The 26,490-nt window shown below is 36.5% G+C and overlaps 2 protein-coding genes across 3 annotated transcripts in view; one reads left to right on the forward strand and one right to left on the reverse strand.

Moving 5' to 3' along the window:
- Positions 1–21,429, reverse strand: part of LOC132156277 (thromboxane-A synthase-like) — a 58,048-nt gene extending 36,619 nt beyond the window's left edge. Inside the window, exons 1-3 of the mRNA XM_059565208.1 lie at positions 21,375–21,429; positions 19,601–19,732; positions 4,719–4,812 (exon numbers count right to left, since the gene is read on the reverse strand). Coding sequence (XP_059421191.1) covers positions 4,719–4,812; positions 19,601–19,701 — 195 coding nt within the window. The 5' untranslated portion in view covers positions 19,702–19,732; positions 21,375–21,429. The remainder of the gene's footprint in view (positions 1–4,718; positions 4,813–19,600; positions 19,733–21,374) is intronic.
- Positions 21,430–22,904: 1,475 nt separating this feature from the next.
- LOC132156279 (homeodomain-interacting protein kinase 2-like) overlaps positions 22,905–26,490 on the forward strand; it is a 94,353-nt gene continuing 90,767 nt past the window's right edge. For both annotated transcript variants that reach the window (XM_059565209.1, XM_059565210.1), the window contains exon 1: positions 22,905–23,317. In XM_059565209.1, the coding sequence (XP_059421192.1) occupies positions 23,299–23,317 (19 nt within the window). In that variant the 5' untranslated portion in view covers positions 22,905–23,298. The remainder of the gene's footprint in view (positions 23,318–26,490) is intronic.

Raw genomic sequence — 26,490 nt, forward strand, 5'->3', positions numbered from 1 at the left:
TGTACAGTACATGACACCAACAGGGACTTTAATGACATAGTTTTATTGCCACAGTTTTTTTATCGATTCTTTTTTTATATATTGTGGAATAAAACATTCTAATATTCTGAATAAGAGATATCTGAATTGATGAACCCGCATCCTTTTGTTCTAAGAGGGTGGGCACTTTCTCCAAGATTAGCACATTCTCAAACATTTGCACAGCTTTGCTATCATGTAGTTTAATGCAATTATTTATTTCAGCTAATCCTTTTCTTGGATACCACCAACTGTTTGTCTAAAAAGAATAAGACAGCCCCCAACAATATAGATCTGTCTATATGATTCCTAAAGAGGCGCTAACTATGGGTGCTTCTCAATTCATATTTGTGCATCCTCGTTTCTTTTCCTCGCTTCCTTTCCTCGTGTCTTAGCTCCACCCTTTCAGGATGCGAGGGAAGGACGCAAGGAAAAGACGTGAGGATGGAGGACTTGAATCAAGTGAAATGATTTATCCTCGCTCCCTTCAGCGTTACTTCAAAGTGTCATCAGCTGTAATTAAAGGGATCTGCCCTTATGTTGTTAAAGTTTGTTAATTAAGACATTCATAATAAATATTAATAAAGCAAGATGCCCTGTTTGAAATATATGACATGCATGGTTTATTTGAAGTGAAAAGGTAAAATATAAATAAAAATTGTTACAACAGATGTGAAGGGGGAGGAGAATTTATACGTGCGTCACGTTAAGTCGATAAAATACTTCCGCATAGGATACACCTGTGTATCCTCGCTCATCTCTCCTCATGAAGCCTCCTCCCTCCTCGATCCTCGTCTCCTCGTGGTGCAATTAGAGAATTGAGATGTCCTTCAAGATGGCTGTGTTCGATCGGTTTCCGGGTCATAGGATGGAGGACGGAGGAGCGAGGAGACGAGTAGGGATATTGAGAAGCACCCTATGTGAATTGAGGCTATTGCAGGTATGGCATCGCTGAGTGTCTGCACTTATCTAGCAGTAGGGGTCAGTACAGAGCAAAAACACTGACTGCGCTTGGCTCTCTCGAGGTTTATGGGCTCTCTCAAGGTTTATCGAGGTCTACTGATAATATTATCATGAAATATCCATAACACAATAACGAGAATATTATCACACCCCTATTTAGAATAGAAGAACATATTAAACTGCGCACATAAGGCTGCTGAGATTACACTGTTTATCGAGGCTGGTGGGATATAGTTATGAAGTTACACAACAAAGCAAACAATGAACATCAATTGCTGACTGTAAAACGCACGCACAGACACACACATAAAAAGCACAAAGAGTGCTAGTTTGGTATGCATGGCAGCCAGTAGCTCTGCTGTCTGTACTAATGAAGGAGTCGACGGTGCTGTCACCAAACCGCCTGGCCTCCCTTCTTCATCCCACCATTCCTGCAGTCTCCCTGGTGGGCATTAGACGTATACTGTATGTGTGCGCGCGTGTTCCTCAGTGAGCATTAAGCTATGGAGTGTGTGCCCTTCCATCCTGATGTCCTCTCCTTCAGCCTTTTATTACTGTTCTGTCACACGCGTGCATCTAACAGTGCTCTAGCGAAGTTTAACAGGAGGCTCAATTCAAACAAATAAGTTGCTTCTGCCTTTGGCTTCATTGGGGATTTGCCTCGTATGGATCGATCAATAATGCCGGGTCTGACTGAAGTGGACAGTCAGCGATCCTACTGGAATTCTCTTAAATAGATTAGCCACTTTTAGTTGTTTTCTAGCACATGTATGACCTTGACCTCAGGTCATAGGACAGGCGTTGGACTGAGGCGTTGGACTGAGAGGATGTGGAGGAAGGTATGGGATATGCAATTTTAAGGATAGGTCTGTGAAAGAAAGACAAGTAAAGGGAAATATTCTATTCTATTCTATTCTATTCTATTCTATTCTATTCTATTCTATATTTTATGGGTCATACAATGAAAGTCAATGGAGAAGTATCCAGAAGTAATTGTAATTTATTTAGAGATATTGCTCCGAAAACAAAGCAAAATATACATTTCTGTTCGAGTATCAAGCTACTAAGTGCTACTCTAGATACCTTTCAAAGATTCAGTGCCATGAACCTTGCAAACTTTTCAAATTCAAGTAATAATTTCTTCCACAAAGTCACATAATGCAACATATCAGTTTCAAGATAAAAAAAAAAAACCTGTGCACCCTTGACTCTTGCTTATAAATCATGAAACCTGATTGGTTCTTGCAATTTGTACTAGTTTTGTTTCCAAAATGCATCAGATATCATTTAGTTTTTAATGAGCATTTTGCTTCTCTATGACCCTTATTTTGTTTTTATGTAAGACTTCTATACACTATGCAAAATTGACATCTGTTATGATTGGATAATATTTTTGCATATGGCCAACTTGCTAAATATTGAATAGCTGTTGATATGTACTACAGCTCAAAAGTTTGGCATCAGTACAATAAAAAAAATAATAATAATAATAGATTAATGCTTTTATCCAAAAGGGATGCATTAATTAAATTAAAAGGCAGTAAAAAAAAAGAGGTAATTATACAAAAGATTTCCACTTCAAATAAACTTTAGAATGATTTCTGAAGGATCATGCTGCACTGAGAACTGGAGTAATGGCTGCTAAAATTCAGCTTTGCTATCACAGGAATAAATTATATTTTCAAATCTATTAAAACAGAGTTAACATGGGTGGTCTTCTGTTAATACGTTTATAACCTTTATGAATGACCTCTTTTTGTACCTTAGATTCAGTAAATAGTCTTGACACACTGGGCAGGCGGCTTTATGTTGTTAATGTTAAAGTCATTCTAGATACTGAACTCTTTTTATTTTAAACTACCGTGACAAATCCTGTTTTCCAAATACGTCCCCTATGGATAAACAGAAAGCAAGTGTGTGCATGTGTCCTGGCGACAGAGAGAAAGAGAGAGAGGAACTGCATCTAGGTTGTTTAGGATCTTAAATGGACCAAATCCCACGTCTGTGAGTGTTGTATTTGGTAATGGAGTGTGTCATGATAATGTGCTGCTGTGGGTTGCGAGAGACTAGTGTCTAGTCTCTAAATGTGACTCAATCTGCCCCTGTATCCCAAACGCTCTTTCTACATCACTTCCTGTTACCCGTGATCCTCACACCCTGGATTCGCTCTGTCTGTTTGATTCAGTCATTTTTTTATATTCAGCAAGGATGCAATAAACTGATCAAAAGAGACAGTAAAGACATTTTCAAAAAGAGGACTATTTTAAGCAAATGCTGTTTTTTTAATGTTCCATTCATTTCTCTCTTTGAGCATCTCCCTGTCCTCTTTTGCATTCTAACTGAATTTCTAACCTGAAATGTAGCCACCTGCCTCTTGAGAGGGGATTGCGTCTGCATCTCTAGTGCCAGCAACACAAAATGTGCATATAGTTGCACACAGAGACGTACAGGATTTAGCTGAGAGGCTGGCCTGTGGAAGTGGGTCAGAGGATTCTGAAGGAGCACTGCTCTGGAGACCATTGTTTGTGAGACTGAGTCTGCTGACGTGTGCCAAATCTACACACACGCACTAATATGCACAGACAAAAGCTGCACAACAGCATACAAAACCCCACACACTTAAAAACCCCAAAACCTTATCCCCTTAAGCACATGCCTTTAGTTCACCTGCTTCAAGACAGTAATTATGCATGCATGCATATTCATTTACACCTTTCTCACTTCCATATAATAACATTTAATCACAACGATGAAAAGGAAGTATAAGGGGATACAGACAGGCAGACCAAGAGAAGGAGAGAAGGAAGAGGGAGCCCTGTCATAAGTGTGAGATAGAAAGACAGAATGAAAAGAGTGTTGTGAACGACATGCTGTCCAGTCAACCATCGCTGTCTGACATTAACATATTGATCTGAGAATCTATTCAGCACCAGAACAACACAAGAGTGGGACTCTTTATAAAGGTAAAATGCCTGTAAAAAATACATTTCTTCATATTAATACAATACAATCTTAACAGACTTATTTTTTTACAGTTAAAAAAAGAACAACAACATGAATATTAGAACTCTGTATTCTTCATTGATATGTCAACCTTGACCTTAACTTTAATGAAAATACATTTTAATGGTCCAAAGTTAAGTCTCGTTATTTTTCTGTCCTTTTTTATTTTTACTGTTGGGTGAAATATGAGCTGTACGTGTCCTTTTTATGACATTCGTCCTTATTGGTTGCTGGATGAATCTAGGCATTTCGTATTCACAAATGAAGGTCTATTTAAAACTCGCTTTGGAATCAAACAGCCCTACAGCATTGCAATTTTGGCCTTTATTTCCTTTAATCCACTTCAAACCATTATCATTAATCTAAAGGCAGGAAGAAGTAAGAGTACTCAAGGTAGCTGTTGATTTGCTATATTATAGTTTGGGACTGAGATTAAACTTTAATTAAAAGTATTAATTTTGCAATATTAAACCCACCCACTCTCCCTGTCTGACTTTTATATTATCGTCAAAAAACTACATAATTCAGCACAGAGGGTAATCTGTTTGGGAATCACATGACATTAGATGTCATTAGCAGTGAGTCATTTTTAATGAACAAATCTAATGAACTGAGGCTCACTGAGAGAAATATCATTTTTCTCGTTTTTGGAGGGCGGTGCAAGGTGTGTGCACGTGTGAGAAAGTGAGCAAATGTGTCTAGAGTTTCATTATGAAGTAAAAAAAAGTTCTTACGTCTCGAAACATCATGAGGTTCCCGAAAAATGGTGAGGGCTTTGGGTGCTTGATGCCACATCGCTCCAAGACAGAGAAAGGGGAGACGGAGTACCTATTAAAACAAAAACAAAGAGATTCAATGAAAACCTCTTTGGTTTGGAGTCAGTGTGTCTGAGCATTATTAGAAAAACATATATGAAAAACATGAAAGCAATAAGCAAATAAATAGAGAAAAATTAAATCATTAGAAGAAAAACAAATCGGCATGTGATGACCATATGCATGTATAAGGAAAAAATATATATATTAATATATAAAAATTATATATTTAAGAAAAATATTTATTATTATATAAAAATAATAATAAAAATATTTTAATATTTATTAAATTCTAATATTACATATAAAATGATTCTGTGTAGTCTCTCAATTAATATGAAAGTCTAGAAACTGCATGTATAATAATTATACAAGAAACAGACAACTTGTGATAAAATAACAGGAACAGCAATTCAAGGGCCACTGTTTAAATTCCTGGACTCGGGACAATATTTTTAGGGCCCAATGAGTAAGGCCATACCATCACAGGGTCTAGCACAACTTTCCAAGTTGTTCCCATGATGATAACCCTGTGATGGGGGTGTAAGTGATGGTTCCTGCAAATGCATGATGACACAAAAAGTATCGGAGAGCACTGGGAAGTGCTGCATTTCCTCCGAGTATGGAATGGGGACCTGCATTATGCATGAGGATTGCATCTGCTGACACACCAGCGATTCGACCACTTTTAACTTTGAAGTGAGCTGTGGGAGATGACGAGACGTTATTCGCTCAAAGTGTGCATTTGTGTCTCCTAGAAGTTAAACACGAATGTCTTAATCCACTAGAGAAAGAGAACAGCGTGTACTTTATTCAAATGTGTGCAAATATTCACTAAAACCGTTGCACAAAAACCCATTTGCAATGTAAGAAACACATTACTGGGTATTTCTTCCATTATAGGCATTTTTAAAAAAAATTATATATATATATATATAAAGGTCACATTATCAAATGGCTTTGGGAATCAAGAAAACTCATTAAAAAATATTAATAATAGAAGTTATAGAAGTTACTTTTTTATAATAATAATAATATATAATTAATAATAATAATACTTCTGACCGACCATTATTTGTAGGATTAATTTTATCACAACCAAAAAATTTTGCCTCAATAACATTTTACAAATTAGAGTACTTAAAGAGACCAAAGTTAGAAAATATTATTAAATATAATAATAATAATAAAAAATATATATATAGAGAGAGAGAGAGAGAAAGAGAGAGAGAGAGATTACTTTTTTATTAAAATTTAACAGTCATTCTATTCTAAAAAATGATTTCCAACACAAAATTAACGGTTTGAGATGGAAAATACATTTCCATGACAGTTCAGGGGAGATAAGTAATTAATAAGAGATTATACCTTAAAAGTTTAGTGCCAAATGTGTCCATAGTTGAAGAAACACCCTTGTATATTTTTCTAATTGTGTTTGCCTGGAAATATCAGACTCTGACTTCAGCACTGTGGAGAGAAGTAACTGCCACCCATCTTCCTCAAAAAAACAAAAAAAGTACTGTAACCAAAAGATTCTGACATCCATCTCCTTCATAATCTCCAGCTCAGCAGGAGTTCATTACCATATTAATTGTCAGATTAGAGAGTGGGTCTTAACACATGCTGTAAAAAAGAGCTGGAATGATAACTCATTTTATGACATGTTCTTAATTACACAGAAGCACGTCGCATCCTAACACGCTCGTCCGGTGCTGAAAGACGATGAATCCCCAGTCCAATCAGCCCGTGCCCAGATACAAAACCATTTCTCACTTCAGCACAAATATATTCACCACGAGTCGTCAGACAAACATCCCAGAGTCTTTCAACTCATTATTGGTTAAGTGAACATAGAAATTATGTGAAAGACATCCACAGTGCTCAGCAGAGTGAGATCAGGTTTATCCCCATTAGTTGTGGGAAAGTCTTCCAGTTAAACGGAACCGGAGTTGATTTGTCCTTCATAACATGCAGTTTAGAACATTAACAACAGTTTGTTCCAGTTTTGCTGAAGTTCAATCAAAAATCTCTTTAGGGCCCATATGAAGCAGAATGTAGCATATTTCCACCTTTTGAAGGCAGTTATGCTCAAAGGCAGCCCAAACTGATCAATAAAGTGACTAAACTGGAAAGCTCAAATTTAAAAGCAGGTCAGTTAAAAGTCAATCACATATAGCGCTCCCACAAAAGAAAGTCCAATCCAACAGAATGTCCAACATTCCGTTGAGTTTGCTGTTAGCATATTGCTAAGCTAATACACTAAGAACAATAAACACATACCTGTAGTAGCCTACTCACTAATATTAGAATTGTTAATTCAACTTGTTAGTAATTTTTATTTACTAACAAGTACATTTTAGATTTACTGTAACATTTTCATTTAATAATATGGCGTGTATGGCCTTACAAATGTGACATATGTAGGGTGCAAACTTTGAAATGAGACACAACCATAATGTTGCCTTCATGTCAGAAGAACCATGTCTATAATGCTGTCTATGTAGGAAATTAGGCCTACTAGGTTTTTGAAAATAACTTATGTTTGTCTATCTGAATTGTCACAACGGCAGCTAAACGAGACTGTGTAAACAGAAATAAATTTCACTTTTGTTGTAATTCTTCCTTGCTAACATATACTCCCCCCCCCACTTAGTCCACTTAAGAAATGTTTGTTTTATATGACCAATTTTACATTTTCCACCTTTACTCTGACCCTCAATTTAGATTAATTTAAGAGGTTGTTCTTACACCTGTGCCTTTTAAAGGGATAGTTTACCAAAAAAATTAATTCTGTCATAATTTGATTTAATTGTTCCAAAGCTGTATGAGTTTTTCTACATATAATTGTGCATGTTTCTAATGCCTACTTTGTGTTATGAACATTATAGTATGTCTATATATGTTTGACTATAGACCTACAGCACAATAATTAAGTTGAAACAAGACAGTACACAACTGCATGACAATCAATTGGAGTTCAATGCAAGCCTGAGCTGACTGACAAATCCAGCGAGGCATCTCCTCTATGTGTCTCTCCAGGCTAGATAAACAGATGTTGATGTTGCTTATCAATTAATACCTCTGTGCCAGGGGCCAAGAAAGAGAGCGAGATGTGCCACAGGCTAAATATACTGGGAAAAGGCCAGGCTAGAAAACAGTCCTTAAAATACCACTAAAATTCACACCCAGCCTACTTGTTAAATATTTACCTCAGCCTCACTCTCTGTCCTTTCCAAATGTGAACGTTAAAGGTCTTACGAGGTAAGGAAGGATCACAGCTGGGCACTGACACAAACATATCAAACCTGTTCCAACCTAAAAAAACGTATGTTCACACAAGCAGGAGCCATGGCTGGACACTCTGACATACACAAACTTCTCCAAGGCTGATATAGTTAAACTCTGCACATCATGAAGATATTAAAATGTATGAGTTTAGGGTGACCTGTAACTTTGGGGTGAACGAGCAGGAAGGGAAGGAGAGATTGAGCAAAGCATGTCTGACTGACAGCAAGGACTCACTGTGTTGTTTTCAGATGGAGGTTGAAAGGAACAGGCCAGCCAATGTTCTCATTAGCGCCAAAAGTGCCATAAAGGAAGAGAGATATACAGTGTGAGGTGAAAGAGGGGTGAGAAACTGAAAGGTTGCTGTCCAGATTCTGGGGGAAAAGGCATTTTCTTTTCTGTTTGTTAAAGAATCAGATGCTCTAACTGTGGCAGTATTTCCCATTAATATTAGATTAATATTAAATGCTGAAAATAATGGCAAAATTTTACAGAAATGTTGAATGGCTATAATTGCTCATCGCCAGAAATGCATTTAAAAAATCCATTTAGAAAAAAGACTTCAGTATTCCTTCAAAATACTTTTTTTGTTGTTTAAATGTTATTTGGAGATTCAATGTGAACATATGATTATACATTTTAATGTTAAGTGCAATTAACTGTGATTAATTTCAGAAAATGTGATTTATTATTTTTTTCAATCGATTGACAGCTCTAGATATAACTAGATACAACCTTGTTAAACTCCTTGTTAAAATGGCCTTGTAAAAACAAAATAAACTATGTTTGCCAAATATATAAGAATCCAGAATCACCTGCAGATTTTTTGCTTATAATAACACCAAGTTACTCTCCTTGTCTTTATCATACACATTCACAAACACTCATAATTACACTATATTCGCACATTACAGCATCCTACAACACTGCTCAGTTTACGAAAACGTAGCAGAGTTTATATAGCAGACAGTCTGAAATGTTTCAGAGAAGGACATTTAGTATCAGCAAACATCTCCTGAAGCACACATTGATCCTGCTAGGCATGAAAGTGCAAGCTATAATTGCTCTGAGCTGCTTCTAGTGTCTCTCTTGATCACCCATGACACATTTGATTTCTTTTCTGTTGTAAGAGCCTATTAAAAATGGGCACCAATAAAAGCGCATTGATTCATGCAGGATTAGTCCATCGGACAGGAGTTTTATCATGGCCACAAAATCACCAACTCCCTTCTGTCGCTCTCACGCACACACTAACGTGTGTAGCTGTAGTCACATGGACCGTGATTTGCCAGCTTTCCACTCAATAGTCTGCTGATGGTGCCGTGGGCCTGGGTGGGCTATAGAGCGAGTGTGTGCATGGGGAAAGCGATGCCCAAAACTGCTTAAGCGGTCTGACGGTGGGCAGAGGACGGTCTCCCCTGTGGAGTTTTGTGCAGTACCCAGACCTGGATCAGATGCTTGGCACCGCACATTTATCTCTGAGAGCAGAGAGACGCTGCAATTGATCAGCTGTGGAAGAGGATGCGCTACAGTCCAGCACAACACCAAACAAGCTGTGTCGGCAGGGTTAACAACACACAACTAACAATAAACACAGGACAGAAAGCCAAGTGAGTTTAAACCACACAGTATACAAACATATGATTTAAACATATTTAAAAGCAAATTCAGTATTCAGAGTGCACACAACCCTTTAAATAAACCATTACGGTGTTCAAATGGCTGAGAGCATGTTTCTTAGTACAGGATCTGATCTCATTGCCATGATGAACATCTCTTAAAATAAGCTTTTCACATCACTGCACCACTTAACACAAGTAACAAGTGCGCCTCTTTGTCCAAAAGTCTTGCAGATAGCATCAAATGAAATTTTACTATTTATGAATTTGTACAGAATATCTAATGTGTATAATGATAAATGTTTAAATGTCATGATGATGCTTTTGATATTAGCATGGTTGTGATACATTCAGAATTCCTAAATTGGAATTTAAGGCGCAAATATTATGCAGAAGCAGAATTCAAATGAACTAAATTCTGAAAAACTGTAATTTTAGCTAGAAAACCAAAGGCAAATTTGAATGCTGGCTTGACAAAGACTTGTTTCAGTGTTTTGGGGGGGGGAAACTATGTTTGAAGATTTCCAGGCTACATAGGACAGAGAATTTATAGATATAATAACTGGTTGGTAATTGCATTTACTAAAACTAGTAAATCAAATTTAGTAGACTGAATTTTGTGTTGGACGAATACTTACTTTTCAAAAGTGAATTACCTGCATTGAATTTTCTAGGATTCCTTTTCCTGTCATTTCAACTCTACCTTGTGTCGGATGTAACCAATTAAATTCAACATTCAACTTTTAATTAAAAGCAAGCCAATTATTCAAATCTGAGTTTTGCATAACCCTGGGATCAACTGCTGGTACTATGAAACGCAGATTCCTCATTATCATCTCCAACCAAATACCAAGGCCAATATCTGAAATCAGACACTAAAAGATCAAAAGGTCTCAGCCTGAAATCCTCTTATTCTCAGTAAGAAACACAAATGAGATTGTGTCATTCATCCACACAGGGGCTCATACAGGGGTGTTCACTTTGACACATAATCAATCACATCACATGCGGCTCACACAATGAAAATCGACTTGGATTTTCATGCATACATTAGCGGTAGGTAGGTACACGTTCAAAAGTTAAGGGTCTGTAAATATTATTAGAAATTAATTCTTTGAATCAATTAATGCATCCTTGATTAATAAAAGACTGCTTTTATTAGAAATGCTTTTCCTTTGAACTACATATCAAGAATCCCGGGTAAAATGTTTCACAGTTTATAAAAAAATATTAAGCGGCACAAAAATAAGAAATGTTTCTTAAGCAGAAAATCAGCATATTAGAATGATTTCTGAAGGATCATGTGACACTGAAGATAGGAGTTAATGAAGCTGAAAATTTAACTTTGCCATTACGGGAATACATTTAAATTTAAAACAAAACAAACAGCTATTTTTAATTCATTGCAGTTTTACATTCGCATATGTTCAGTGTTATACTGGAGGCATTACCTACATTACTGCAAACACTATAATGTGGGTTTATAAATCTCTTTCAAATGGATACAGTCCTCAGCTATTGATGTAGATCACCGAACGAAAGCCATGTAGCTTTTGTGTCAGTCAGTAAATAGCTATTATTGAACATTTACCGCATGACGCAATTACATTTGATTTGTGCACAGCTGGAGATGCATTCATGTAGACATCTATTTTAACAAAGTTTTGTGCTGTTACTGTACCCAGAGGGATTGTTGAGTGGCGCTTGTAGAAGAGATAACCAACCTACACAGTTGATGATGTAAGATATTCTTGTTTACCGACCTGTGTCGTCGCACTATGCAAACTAATGGCTGCATGTTAAAAGCCCCTGACTGAGTTCAGAGGTTTTTTTTAATGACTTCTAATTCCTCTCATCACTAGGAGACATGCACTTACGATTCAGCATACCCCCCATTATTAAACACACAAACACTTTTCCCTCATTATAGCTTCAGTCCGTGTCAGGCTACAGAGGAAAGAGTTCATGTGTCATTTCATTGCTCAACCATCGTCAACCATTCATCAGTGTGATTCTTTAAAATAAAGAGAAAGGGAAAAAAGGAATAAACCAAGAGAGAGAAGGCTGTTTGAAAAGAATTATATCTTGCCCTGTCACCTCCTCACTGCTGAAGTGCATTGTGTGTGCAGGTGCACATGTGTAGCCAGCTGTGAGACAACAATAACCAAAAATAGGCTGAAAAATTGCGCTGATATAGACGTGTGAACGGGCCTGCTGTGACATCTCTCTTGTCGGCATTAGTCATGTGAGTCCCTCCGGTTCCATAACACCTCCCCAGGACCCAATCCTGTTCTTCCGAGCCTTTCCACACAAAACAGGGTGCTATTTTCAGCCCTCAGCAGGGACTATGGCATGTCTCGCCACACTAACTTGTTAAAGACGGCTGAGAGAGTCTGTATCAATCTGAAAATCATAGATGTGATGTTAAAAGAGAGTGGCTTAAAGGAACAGTTCGTCCACAAATTCTGTCATTATTTATCATTTTTGAAACATTGTTTGATATTGTCATTATTTACTCCCCCTTTTGTTGTTCTAAACCCATGTTTCTTTCTGCTCTGGAGGCATTTTGAAGAATGTACAGTACCTAACTATGGAAAGGAAGTGAGGCTTTAATAATGAGCTTCAAAAAGGATATAAATAAAAGTTCCATAAAAGTAGTCAAGCTCTATATTTTAAATCTTCAGCCATTCAATAGCTTTGTATGAGGAAAGACTGAATTTTAAGTCATTATTCACTGAAATTCCTGTAATCTGCCCTTGATGCATGAACTAATCTCTTTTGAAAACGTTTCAACAAATCTTTTGTCTGAATGATTTATTCTACTCATAGATCTGATGGTAAACAGCCGGAGGTCAGAACTAAAATTTGTGTCTGTTTTTGTCTTGCAAAGCTATCATATGGTTTCTGAAGACTTAAAATATAGCACATAAAGTTGTTCTGTGATGGTATTTTTGGATCATTTTCAAAGCTTGAAAGTTTCGATCCATAATGAGGCTTTCATTTTCCACCCTTATTCTCCTTGAGTTCATGACAGAGTTTCGGTTTGTGAACAAACTGTTCTTTGACTCTGATCTTTTTAATGAATCTGTTGTCTGAATGTTTCATTCATGATTTGATCCAGCTCGATGTGGTCGGTTAACAGTGAACAATGACAATAGTTTTGGTCAGTTTTCTTTACATGAAGCTATCATACCACTTCAGAAAAGTATATATACATTACATAGCACCCAAATCATTTGGACCATGTTTAGAATACTTTGCTTTGTGTCCTTTTTGACACTTGAAAGCTTCAATCTCCATTAATTGTAATTGCAACTGAAAGGAATGACCAGTACAACTCTTCAAAACCTCTCCTTTTGTGTTCTGCAGAAAAAAAGTCAAGTTTAGAATGGCAAATAATAACGGAGTAAATAATGGCATAATTTAAATTTTTAGATGAATTCCTCTTTTAAAATGAAGTTTTTGAGAGTATTTTACACTTTAAGCATAATTTGAAATTTAATGACCAGGGTAAGACTATCATCTAATTCTTCCTAGTGTTGTCTTCAAGACACCACTTGAACTCAAATGGTCCCATAATACTCCACAGAATAGAAAGAAAAAGAAATGTTAGGAACTACGGTAAGATGATATAATGTGAAATCAAATCATAATGACAGTGAATTAATGCAAGCTGCAGGAGGGCTTGTCAGTTGCTTTCTGGTGCTTTACAGCGACGCAGCGGTGCCACAAACTACAAGCAAGAGCCTGGCTAAAGCGACTGCTGACTTTCGTCACTTCATAATCGAATAACAATTGTGCAATTTGAGATTTAATCTCCGTATACCTCTCCCTCTGCACAGCTCCAGCATGAGGTGTCAAGACAATTTACAGACTTTACATGGTGTTACATGGTTACACACTCTAATGGTGTGTGCTATGGTACTCTATTTCTATATTGGCTGGCCTATCTAAGCGGCGACGAGCTCATTTACAGCGGAGGGTGGATCTGGGTGAAATTAGAGAAGATTACCATATTTAGATTTATTAGGTGCCTGTCACCGTGGAAACGGAGGAGCGTAGAAGCTTCTCGGGGAGGTGCGAACGTTTGATATGATTAACATCTGTGATGGATGAGCTGTCCAACGGCCCTCAATTAAACAATAACTATTCCACAGGCTGGCCAATGACAAAGAAAGTCAAACAGTGTGTGCAAGTGCCTCGCTGCCAAGTCAGCTGTCCACAGCTTGATGCAATCAGCATTGAATGGTCAGCACGCAGCCTCTACTTTCACATTGGAGGGCAAAGATAGTCACTTAGATTGGACTACTGGGGACCCAGAGGGAACAGACAATCTAGCACTGTGGGATTTCACTACAGTGAGGGTAAAGAAAGGAACTAGCAGTTATGGATGAGGAATTTTAGTCCAAGCAAAGACACATGGAGCACCAAATGTTCTTGAATGCGCTCTACTGAAGCAAAAAAGTACAAGAGGCTATGCTACATTATGAGTAAAAGGCTGTTGTAAGCCATGACATTTAACTCACAATTCACAATATAACACAGCTTTGAGTGCCATATTGAACTCAAAACAATAATTTTAAGAGATATTTGGACTCTCATAATACATTTTGGTTTGTGTCCTGAGCAGTTTAACATAAAACTACCATGAGTCAACTTGTTGAAACCTAACTAAGTCCCAATAGGTATAAAGGAGTAGTTCAACCTGAAATTCAAATTTGCTGAAAATTATTTCTCTGGAGTGAATGGGTGAACTGAAGTCACATGGATTACTTGTGGATTATTATGATGTGTTTATCAGCTGTTTGGACTCTGATGGCACCCATTCGCTGCAGAGGATCCATTGGTGAACAAGTGATGTAATACAAAATTTGTCCAAACCTGTTCTGATGAAGAAACAAACTCATTTGCACCTTGGCTGTCCTGAGGGTGAGTACATTTTTAGCAACTTTTGATTTTTGGGTGGACCATTCCTTTTAGTATACTTCTTCTTCTAGATATAGTCCCTGACATTAAACTTTATATTGACCAATCAGCAACTAGAACCAGAACTCTTTGTTTTACAAATCTAGAACATAATCTCCAGAAAAGCGCCGCACCAGGTTCAGTGGAATCCATTTACATAACTTTCCCTCAATATCACCACTGAACAGTGCCATGATGTTTACTGAGGCAATCTCCTTGGAGGATCTGGGTTTGAGTGCCTTCCGCAAGGGCACAATGGTGTTTGCTTCATTCCTGTTGGAATAAAACAAGTAACCTTTCAGTTACCAGCCCAAACTCTGACCACAATATACCACAGCTAGGCTCTCAATTCAAAATTAAATACCGATCACATCGGGTGATTTTTCATTCTATGTGAATCATAACCTAACATCTCAGGCTGCCTGCATGTGTTTAAATACTCTAATAACGTCATGCATGAGGATTAAGAGTTTTAATAGACTCCTGCAATGAATCCAGAAGAGCTCTTCTCATGGAAGAGAGATAAAGTGAAGCAAAGAAAGAGTCCATATCACAGCAGATGTCACACATCTACTGCAAGTGCGTGACCTTTCTGAAGTTGTGCCCATTGTTTATGCAGTCAGTCCAAAGGGTGACAGATGGGTTCGCACTCTACTCTGTCTCTTAAATTTTATGAGAGTATCTATTAGAATATGTCATCTTCTCCACTCAGCCTTGCCAGTGGAGAGGTTCGGTCATGGTCACAAGGCCCCTATATTCACAGTGTGTTAAGTGAGAGGGATTAGCAGGTTTTCAATGAGAGAGGAAAACAAACTACTCAGGTTTCACAGAAGGGGGAAATTCACAATCTTTATGAGGAAGGAGACTCATTTTGAATGTAATGAAGACAGTAACAACAGGAGATCATCAATAGGAATGAGTGCATTAACCTTTACATAGGAAAGAGTGGGGTAAGCTGTGTCACTTTTTACTTAAGTTGTCCTTTAAGCAAGGAGAAATGAGATAGAGGTCAAACTAATACATCTAATTATATTTCAGGAAGTCTGCTATTAAATGACATAAAAGAGCAGTAATCTATAAGACAGGGACATGAAAAAAAATTAAACCAGAGAGGAAAAGGTTTAACATTCATAAAATGTGAAATAATAATTTAACAACAATTTATATATTTGAATTTTTTATAAAAAAAAAAAGATTGATTTTTGAGTTATCTACATTGTTATTTGTTTTTAACTTAAATGAGCATTATATTAGGGCAAATTTAACAAATGAAAAAACAGGAAAAATCGAAAATCAACCAATAAATAAACAACAAAGTCTCTAATATAGACTGATAACCAATATGGTACTGATTTATTGCATGTATGTATGTATGTATATGTATATGTATATGTATATTTTGCATGAAGATACAGGTTATACATATGTAACACGAATGTTTCTGGATTTCACTTTTATGGATAAGAAAATTATTCATAACAAAATGCAAAAGCTGCTTTCTCTGTGTTCCCACACAGGCCACTAAAGTGGACTTTAGAATAAACTGGCCAAATTTAGATATGATTATCTTGGCTTCCAATTTACAGAACAACAGACGTTCAGCTGCTCATTTTGTCAAGCTCCCCAAAAAACATTTTTTGCAATGTCACAGTCCAGCAAGTAACACTGAAACGTAGAGGCCTGAACCTAACAGCTTCATTTGCCAGTAGGTGATGCCATGGCTGTCTCCAGTCGCCTTCATCAGGCCTTTATGTGTAATGAACCAGAAGGGGACAGAGTTCAGAAGAAGTTCAGCTCACTGCTGATCATGCTTTCCTCACATTCTGGCAACTGCAAACACTCTGAAGGCCCCGTCATTGTAAAACCCTTCAATCTACTGGTCCAAGCTGGCCTCTTATATAAGCTATAACCTTTCGCACTGAAGATCAATTCTCTGTCTAAAGGAATAAGAAATGTGCTGGAGGTTCCTTTGCAAATATATGTAGTGGTTTGTCAAGCACATTTAGCCACATTTTGCTGCATTGCAGCAAATTTACCATATCAATTGCAAGTTTGACGCAAATAAATAGTGTTCTCCTTTACCTCCATGACCTCAGAGAAAAAGACTTGGCTCCTCTGTTGATTAGAAAGTTTTGTTCCATTACACTGTGTCTTTTGTATTTTTTTAAGTTTATGTGTTTGACAAACAGCGTCTCAAGAAAACAAGGCTGATATTTAACAGTGCAGTCAACTCTCAAATCAGGGACTAATCCTCTAATATGGTTTATTTCTACCTAACCCAAAATGCTTACTGATATGCCCTCCTCGAAATCCAGATTTAAAAAAAAAACTCTTTGTTAGAGCAGACCTGTGCAGAAAGGTTTCATCCCCTGATATAAATCTCCATTTGCACTGTGACAGAATGAGTGATCCCTTACATAACTAAACTCTTTAAGTCCACTGTGAATGACAGTCTTGCCTTTGCCAACAGACAGGAATGTACTTGTTCTGAAACAAAAATGTGCGTGTGTGCGTGTAAGACTAAAAGGCTAAAAGTTAAATAAAAGGACAAGCATTTGTACCCGATGGAGGGGAAAAAGCAGTTGATCACTATTTGATTCTTTCTTATATTTATTAAATCTCCTTAATATGTCTATACTCTTGAATAATTTAATGTCACTTACAACTTGGGTACAACAAAGGGCCACATACTTTTCCTCTTATTATTTTTCTTTGTAAACAAATGCACAGTGAAAAGGGTCCTTGATATAAAAAGTTCAAACTCAAGAAGTCAGATGAAATATTATTAGACATTTCATTTTGAATAATGTTCACAATGCTGTTATCAAAATATATTAACAATAATTAATTTATTTATTCATTTAAATAGATACATTAATATATTATATAATAATAATATAGTAATTACATATATACACACACACTGTATTAAAATTATATTTGTAATTTAGATAGATATATAGCAGATTGAATGTCAAGATCTTAATGTCAATATCAAACACATAAAAAAAAAAACTTGCAAATGTCCATTTCTCTTAAATACTACTCTGATATGTATTCTGCAACAATTATAATTCCATTGAAAACCGTATATAACCTATAATTGAATTGTTTAGATAACCCTGAAAAAAAAATTACTCAAGTAATAAAACGAAGTATTTTACCTTAAATGAAATAAATGCAGCTAAAAAAAAAAAGTAGTGCAATATAAGACTGGTCATGACATCACTAAACAAAGCAGAGATGCTACAGAATGATCAGCATTATGTAAGCATCACAATGGATGTAAAAGAATAAGAAAACCTTAGCATTTGACTGGAAGGAAAGACATTATGTATCTTTTTAGACTGGCTTAAGTTCTTCTTAAAGCTTAATTAACCAGGCAAGCTGTTGTCCTGCAAGCACTTCTGTTGCTATGGACACATGAGAATGTCTTTTTTCAGTGCTCTTTCTCTGTTAAAGGTGACAATGTAAATGTTTCAGAAGGAAGGGTGTGACTAAGCCCTGTAATGGCTGTAATTAAATTCACTGATTCCAACGCTGTAATATAGTTCTGATACGGAAAACTAAATATAACCTTAATAGAGACCTGCAATTGTAATCAGCTTCTCACAAGCCTGAGTCACTGCATTATAAGAGCAGTGTTTAAATAATCCTTTATTTAAATGCTGAGCACTTTTGTTTAAAGTCACTGTATTATTTTTGAGGCCACTGCTGTCCTACAGAATCATGTCACTCTCTATAAACTGCTGCTGAATGCTACAGGGAAAAAAAATAAACATGCATTATGCTACAAGTGACTGGATACAGTTTTTTTTCTTTTCTTGGTAAAGTTTCATATATTTCTCAATGTCTTACAATAAAATGACAAAGATAGACGGAAAACGACACAAATGCATGGGGGACATTCTTTCACAATGCATTGCATAATGTGTATATTTTAAAAAATCCCCTTTAAACACCCTCTGGCCATCTAAGATGTAGATAAAATCATCTGAACAGAGTAGTTTAACATTATATAACTTGCTCACTAATGGATCCTCTGCAGTGAATGGGTGCCGTCAGAATGAGAGATCCAAAATAATTGTTTAGAACCATTTTAAACCATTTTTGTTTGTAAATGGTGCTTGATCTGTGCATATTTCTCTCCTGTATCAGATAAGGTGCATTTTTCACAAGAGAAAGCAACATAATGGAATCATTTGAAGTAAAAAAAGGTCTTGATGGATTTGTTTATTATAAACACACACAAGATGAGTGCGTGCCTCACAATATGTTAATTCATGGACTGGAGTCGTGTGGATTATTATGATTTTTTAAATCAGTTTTTAAACTCTCATTCTGACGGCACCCATTCACTGCAGAGGATCCATTGATGAGCAAGTGATCTGTTCTGATGAAAAAACAAACTCATCTACATCTTGGATGGCCTGAAAGGGAGTACATTTTCAGCAATTTTTCATTTTTGGGTTAACTATTAATTTAATTCAGTTAACTTTAATTTAGTTATTTTTGAGTATTTTAAAAAAATGACTTGAGCTTACAAGATTTTTAATCAGTGCTTTAGGATTTCACTCCTGTCTTTACTATTGCTACAGTTACAATCCTGAGGCTTGTACTCAAGAAACTATGAATTTTCTTCAGCCTTGCCCTCAAATTACTTTAAAAAGGGGAACCGAATCTGGACGCTGTCTGCATTCCAACGTGAAGACATTTAAAAGATAAGTTCGGTGACATGTGTGATTGGAATTTGATCAGATCACACCATCCATCTCCTGAGGAAAACAAGCCTGAGCTGTTTGGATCTCACAGTGGTGACTTCCCATCATTGTTTTAAGAAACCATCGGTCATGAGAAATCAGCCATTGCAATCTGTAAATAACAGTGTTTGTGTTGCAATTGGAAACCTCATGATGAAATAGTTTTACTCACCAGTAAAGGAGGCTGAAGAACAGCAGAAAAAGGCACACAGACACAGACCATCCACTTGCCTTGACCCCAAACCCTTTCAGAATGTCGACTAACGGCTGCATGATGACACCCGTCACTCTCACTGCTGGCTTTCTGCACACAGACAGGAAACGCTGACAAATAAAATGCACTTGGAGTTCAATGTATTTGTTATCTACACACTAGCATTACAATATAACACATCAGATCTTAATAAAATCAAATCTTATCAGATATAATATCAATAAAAGCTTACATAAAAAAGGTAATGCTTTACAATGTTTTAATTTCTTATTAGATTAGATTAGATTCAACTTTATTGTCATTGCACAAGTGGGCACAAGGCAACGAAATACAGTATTATTAGTTAATTACATTAATTAACATAAACTAACAATAATAAAAAATGATTCTACAGCATTTATTAAGCTTAGTTAATATTAACATCTCAACATTAGTAGTCGTATCTTGTTATTAAATGAGGTGACCTAATAATGGACAGTTGTACTTTTATTAAGTAGCGTAAACACACATTCTGTAAATTCTGTAACAAATATATCTCAAAATTTTAATTAAAGCTAGTTTTTGCATTATTGGTAAATGGGACCCACTCAAAATATGTCAATTTTACATGCATCCATTAATTTTGGTGCTTGATGAGGGACACAAAATAAAGCCACTCCAAAGACAAACACAAAAAGAAGCACTTAAAATGGGATTTATGTGAAATAAGTTGCTAAAATGCATGGAGCAACATGTGGAATTTAAAATTTAAGAATTAAAAACCTACAACAGAAAAACAACATCAGTGTAACTTTCTTCCCTACAGTTCAAGATGCAACACATGTCTGAGTTCTCATCATTGACATTGTGAAGATGCTTTTCCATGTAGGCTAAAAAAAGACAGTATCTCCCACAAGAGCCGTCAACCCGCCAGCCCACCCTGGGTAAATGTAAAGAATGCTTACATTCTGTTAACTGTTAACAGCGAAGTTCTAGTCACACTTTAGCACTCATGTTTGCGAAGTGTTTTATGTAACACAGTCAGCTGTCTGTGAGTATAGCTAACATTATTTTATCAATAACTGTTAGACCAATTGTCTGAGAGCATGTAAAGACATCAAGCTGTGTGCACAATTTCGCAATAACTCCAAATAAACTTTTAAGAGATAATTGTGACACTATGCATGATTCTCAGTGTCAGTGATTCTTATACTTATAAAACTTATAATAAAGAAGAATGTGAGTTTCAACAAATATTACATGCTTACTTGTTTATAAACAGATCAGAGAATCACATAATCAACCAAGCAAATCAATCAATAAAAATGTAAATAAATAAACAAAATATTTCCATTTTACTTTCATTTATTTATTTTCAAATATGACCTTGCAAGTCATTCTACAAAAAATCGATTTGGCAGTGTGTAACCTACATCTGTTCACACTATGTGATCGTGAAACTTCTTCTACGAAATTCAAGTTAAGACTGTTTATAATTTACTGACAACAATGTGTTACAGTTTTACCGATAAAAATATGAAGAATAAGTTCAATACTTCGATGCACTCTTTCACCTTCCCCCTATTGTTTTGTAACAGAATCCGTACAACAGCGTTACGTAATAAAATGACCAAGCAGCGCTCGTGCACTCTGCTAATAATAATTGCGTGCTGTTGATCGAGTAAATCTGGGTTACAGTGTAATGAAATTCGTTTAGACGATCACTGATCAATTATATAAGCAATCCGCTTACCCCGTGTTTGACAACAACCGCTTGCGATGACAATGATGCGTTCTGGAAAATGTAGTTTTTCATGAGGCTGAAAAAAAGAGTTCCCACGCAATGATTTGTGGTAATTGTAGTTCGCACTGTTGGCTGGGGGACCACACACAAATGATTTTAATTTATTTATATATATATATATATATATATATATATATATATATACATAAAGCAAATATATATATATATATATATATATATATATATATATATATATATATTCCTTGGTTGTCCTGAATATGAAACATTACTTTACATAGAAAAGGTGCATGAACACATGAAGATCACTATTTTAATATGCTTAGTAATGGATAACATTACTTACATCTAGGGGGTAGGGATTGGTAGGTTTAGGGGTGGAGCTCTGGGAGATGGGTGGGTTTAGGAATCATGGGGTGGAGGTTGAGGTATTTGTAACGACGCCCCCTGGATATTCTGTTCTGCAGTGAGGACCATCTTACATTAAACAGAGACTCGTTTCAATAGAAACATGTCAGTATAGGCTATATAAGTGAATATATTCCCCGAGTCATAAAACCTTTTAAATCTTTGCCAAAAAACAAACAAACAAAACAAAACAAAACAAAAAAACATGTTTGGTGGATTTTACTTTATGCATGATATTTCCTAAACAAAATGAACAATTTTATAGTCTCATCAAACATGTAAAGAAGAATGTTACAGTCTAATCAAATTCATTTATGAAATGTATTTTGATATCTAATTCCATACACACTGAAAGTAGTTTCTGATGGACTTCATTCAGATGCAAATACAGTGACGTCACTAAGCAGCCACACGATCGATATTTGAATGCAATAATCAGATCTTAACGGGGGGTTTTTTTTGATCAACGTCATTGGTACTATAATAAATAACAAAAACGGAGAAAGCCTGTAACACGAGTGTCTTTCAACTTTAAATTAGGCTATTCTTTTATTATTATTATTATTATTATTATTTGTGGCTATTTGTAACACTAAAATATTTTGGTCACGGTTTTATAGCAATACTAAGTATTTTTGACATACCATAATATTAATCTTATATTGGAAATAAATTGGATACATAAACCATATATTTCCATAAGTACCATGATATTAACATATAATACCATCATTATACCATGGTATCATCGCAGTAAGGGAAGCGATAAATGTAATATTTCAATACCACGACTTAGGTGCCCTTGAGCAAGGCATCGAACCCCCAACTGCTCCCCGGGCGCCGCAGCATAAATGGCTGCCCACTGCTCCGGGTGTGTGCTCACAGTGTGTGTGTGTGTTCACTGCTCTGTGTGTGTGCATTTCGGATGGGTTAAATGCAGAGCACAAATTCTGAGTATGGGTCACCATACTTGGCTGAATGTCACTTCACTTCACTTCACTTCACTTCAATATCAATAGTATTTTGTCAGAACGAGCTGTTTTCAGATCGGTATACTGAGCCCGATCGAGTAGCTCGTCGTTTGATTCAGAGTCCCTGTTCAACATGATCGACCGCCTCGTCGTTTGATTACAACGCAAAGTCGCTCCGCTCGCTGGCTCGTTTCTCTCATTGCAACTTTTGCAGGCACTCACTCCACAGTCATGATCACCAGCTGAAGCCAAGACCTGCAGTTTGGCTCTTTTTTAGAGCCAAAACACTATCGATACCCGTGGAGTTAAGTTGCAGACATCCTTTTTTCCCTCACGCACCTCGGGCCGATCATCAAATTGAATTTCTGGATGTGATTTTTCATTCTTTTATCATTTTTCGCTCCCTGATGAACTGGGTTAGTAATGCAGGAGACAGCAGCGATTCTGTCCTCGGCTCAAGATGGCAGATTTTTATTGAGTTGTGAACAGTGCTTGGGCTTCATCTTTTGCCATGAATAACAGAAATCCTTGCACCGATGGCCCCTGTATACGAAGGTAAGATCTAGTGCCCATACGAGGGTGAAATTAATGTCAGACCCGCACATTATTGACTAACATTATTCACTCTCTCCGCAGAGAGAGCGTCGGGTCCCGATGTTCATTACTTGTCTTAGAGAGGATACATTTGTTAAATCATTATTATTTATCAAATCTTAAATTAATATGCTATCACTTCCTAGTTGTTGAATTCTTCCAGTTTTTTATGGATTATGACTGAAAGGTATTAGAAACCGTCAACCACCCTGTTTCATTGTGTAATGCTGTCTCTTCATCTAATGTTTATTCTCATAGCCTATCATTACAAAATATCGCAGTTTTATAATAGATTGCTGTGTGTTCTGCATGCTCATATTATATCACATATAGGATATCGATCTATTTAGCCAATATACGAAACAGAAAGTGGATATTAAGCAAACAGGCAGTATGTATATAGATAAGGCATGATTGTTAAATTAGGAGTTACTTCTTGGATTTGCGTTTACTAATTTCTCGTTTCACTATTATGTGACTTCTGTTGATGCTGTACAATGTATGTTGTAATGGTTTGGCGTGATTTTGACTAACTAATACACTGCAGTGTTATGGTGACTAATCATTGTGCAGGAATGCCTTATGGAGAATGAAAGGGAACATCCAGTTTTTACTTTCTTAGCATTTTTCGTTCTCCGTGAGTGGTGTAATTCATCAACAGTTCTCCAGAGAGTATCCTGAGGTCACTTAACAGGGTTAGTTCACCCCAAAAGGAATCCTGTTGTCATTTGATTACCTAAACCTTTTTGACTTTTTTTTTTTTTTGGTAGAGATTTTGGACTGAATGTTAGTGACTGACAGCCTTAGTCACTTTCACTTTATGCCATAAAAGACGAAATGAAAGTGAATGGTGATTGAGATTGACATCTTTCCAGCCACACAGGTTTGGAATGACGTTAGGTTGCATAAATGATGACAGATTTTGGATGAACTATCTCTTTATGGCTGTCTTGAAACCATATGCTACATATTTAGACTGCATACTTGGGCATCACAGGTGCATATGCAGCTTTTCGGGACACTAAATGTGCCTTCAGTGCTTAAAAATGTAGGTAGCTCATTAGGTTTTCAGACACAGACTTAGTTGTGGTTGAGTTTGATTTTAGATTGAGATTGAATCATGTTCTGGTTGGTTTTAGTTCATAATTTGGACAAAGACGAAGCAATTCACGTGCCCCGAAAAATGCCTGAGATGCCATGCCACCCTCAGATTGCATTTACCTTTTTCAAAATTTTCAATATTTCTGATTGATTACCCATGCTCCCTCTGCTGGTGATAGCAACTCGCACCCTTTTTTTTAATTCAGTGTTTTTAAGATTATTTTTTAATGTTTGCCTGTTATAAACTACCAACCTCAAGCAAGTGGAAATCATGCAAACTTTTACTCTTAGTTAATTAGATGATTTTAACACGTGCATGGATGCTGCAGATTGATGGGTGCTAGATAGATTCATCTTGTGGCACTGTAACATTTGAAGACCCTTAAGGGTAACCTTATGGGACATCTGAAGACCCTTGAGACTTGGTTTAGCCTTCAGGTTACTTCAGAGGTTTGCTCTGGCTGTTCTTTTGCTCTGCGTCTCCTATGGGAACGTTCACCGGGATCCCAAACAAAACCAAGTGAGCTTATTTAAGAAACAATATGTGGGACTAATTGTTTGCTCAAACGGTGATGCTCATTAGGTGTTAAGAAAGATTTTTCATTTGGAAGTAGTTAATGAAGTAGAGATAACATTGTTCTGGTTGTTTCTCTATCTCTGCTCTTGCTTATTATAGATGCGTGTGCTCAGAATGGAAATGTAGGGCAGCATCACACATTGCCTTAACTGTCTAAATGTCTTGTGTGATATTTATGAATGTAATTATGCCGTTTTTATGCCTCCGATGGCTGGTTATGCAGAAATGTCATTCTTTTGCTGTTTATCTCTCTTTTTTTCACTTGCAGAGTTGTCTTCTTTGAGTTACAAAAGCTGGAAATTCTATTGTATCATTGCCTTACGAAAGCATAATAATTAGTTCATTTGTTGCTTTTTGTGGTTTGAGCAGCCAGTCCAATGTAATGCCAATCTGTGAGTGTATGTGAACACGCTAATACTAGATTAAATGTCTTGTCATGCTTGTTTTGCATTTATTCACGGACTCCTCTGCTCATCTCATGGCTGTCAGATGCATGTATTGAATTTGTGTCACTAAGGCACATGCGTGCTGTGTTGAGCTCTTTTCAAAAGCAGGAGTAAAGGACCTTTCAGTTTGTGAATAAATATCTGTTGCTGCTCCAGTTTAGGGTACAGACTGTCCGTGGAGACATTTGTAATGCCAGTCTATAGTGAGAGCTCTTTGTTGCTGCACTGATGTGTCTTTGTGGAGCGCTGTGGTGCAGACCCAACGCTCTGGCTCAATCCCATATGGAAGAGTAATCTGGGGCCAGAGGAGCCTTGGCTCCTGCCCTCGTAACCCACACTGACATGTTGATAAATGTCTGATGTGAGGACCAGGACAACCTGTCTCTACGGCAGAAGGAAGCAAAAGTTTAGCTTTGGAATTCTGAAAATGGAAAGACACCTTGAGTCAGACCTGGGTCTTTCTGATTATTGTTTTTTCTCTCTCTTTATATTTAGGGGTCATGTGTAGTGATTATTAATATTATTTGCAGTATGCTTGGGCTTTAAAGGAATAGTTCAATGAAAATTCTCTTATTATTTATACAGTGTGTGTGTGTGTATATATGTATATTTTTGTAACTTTTGAATGGTAGTGTATAAACTGTTCTGTAAAACTGTTCTCTTTTAAAAGGACCTAAAATAAAAGCATTAAAATAAAAGTTTATTTGTATAGTGCTTTTTATGATACAAATCATTGCAAAGCAACTTTACAGAAAATTAAGTTTCTACATTATTTAGCAGTATCTTATAAGTAGTGATCAGTTTATGTGCAAATGACAGGAATTTCCAGAAAAATGTATACAAGACAAAGTCAACCAGACGATGAACACTATTAACAGCAATTAGCAATAATAAATAAAAGTAGCAAAAAACAATTGGTCCATATGACGTTTGACCATTTGACCAATCTTTTAAAGAAGCAGTTTAATGGTCGAAGCCATATGATTAGTTGTTCTTTGACCTGTAGATGA

Source organism: Carassius carassius, chromosome 13 (genome assembly GCF_963082965.1).
Source record: "Carassius carassius chromosome 13, fCarCar2.1, whole genome shotgun sequence".
Lineage (NCBI taxonomy): Eukaryota > Metazoa > Chordata > Actinopteri > Cypriniformes > Cyprinidae > Carassius > Carassius carassius.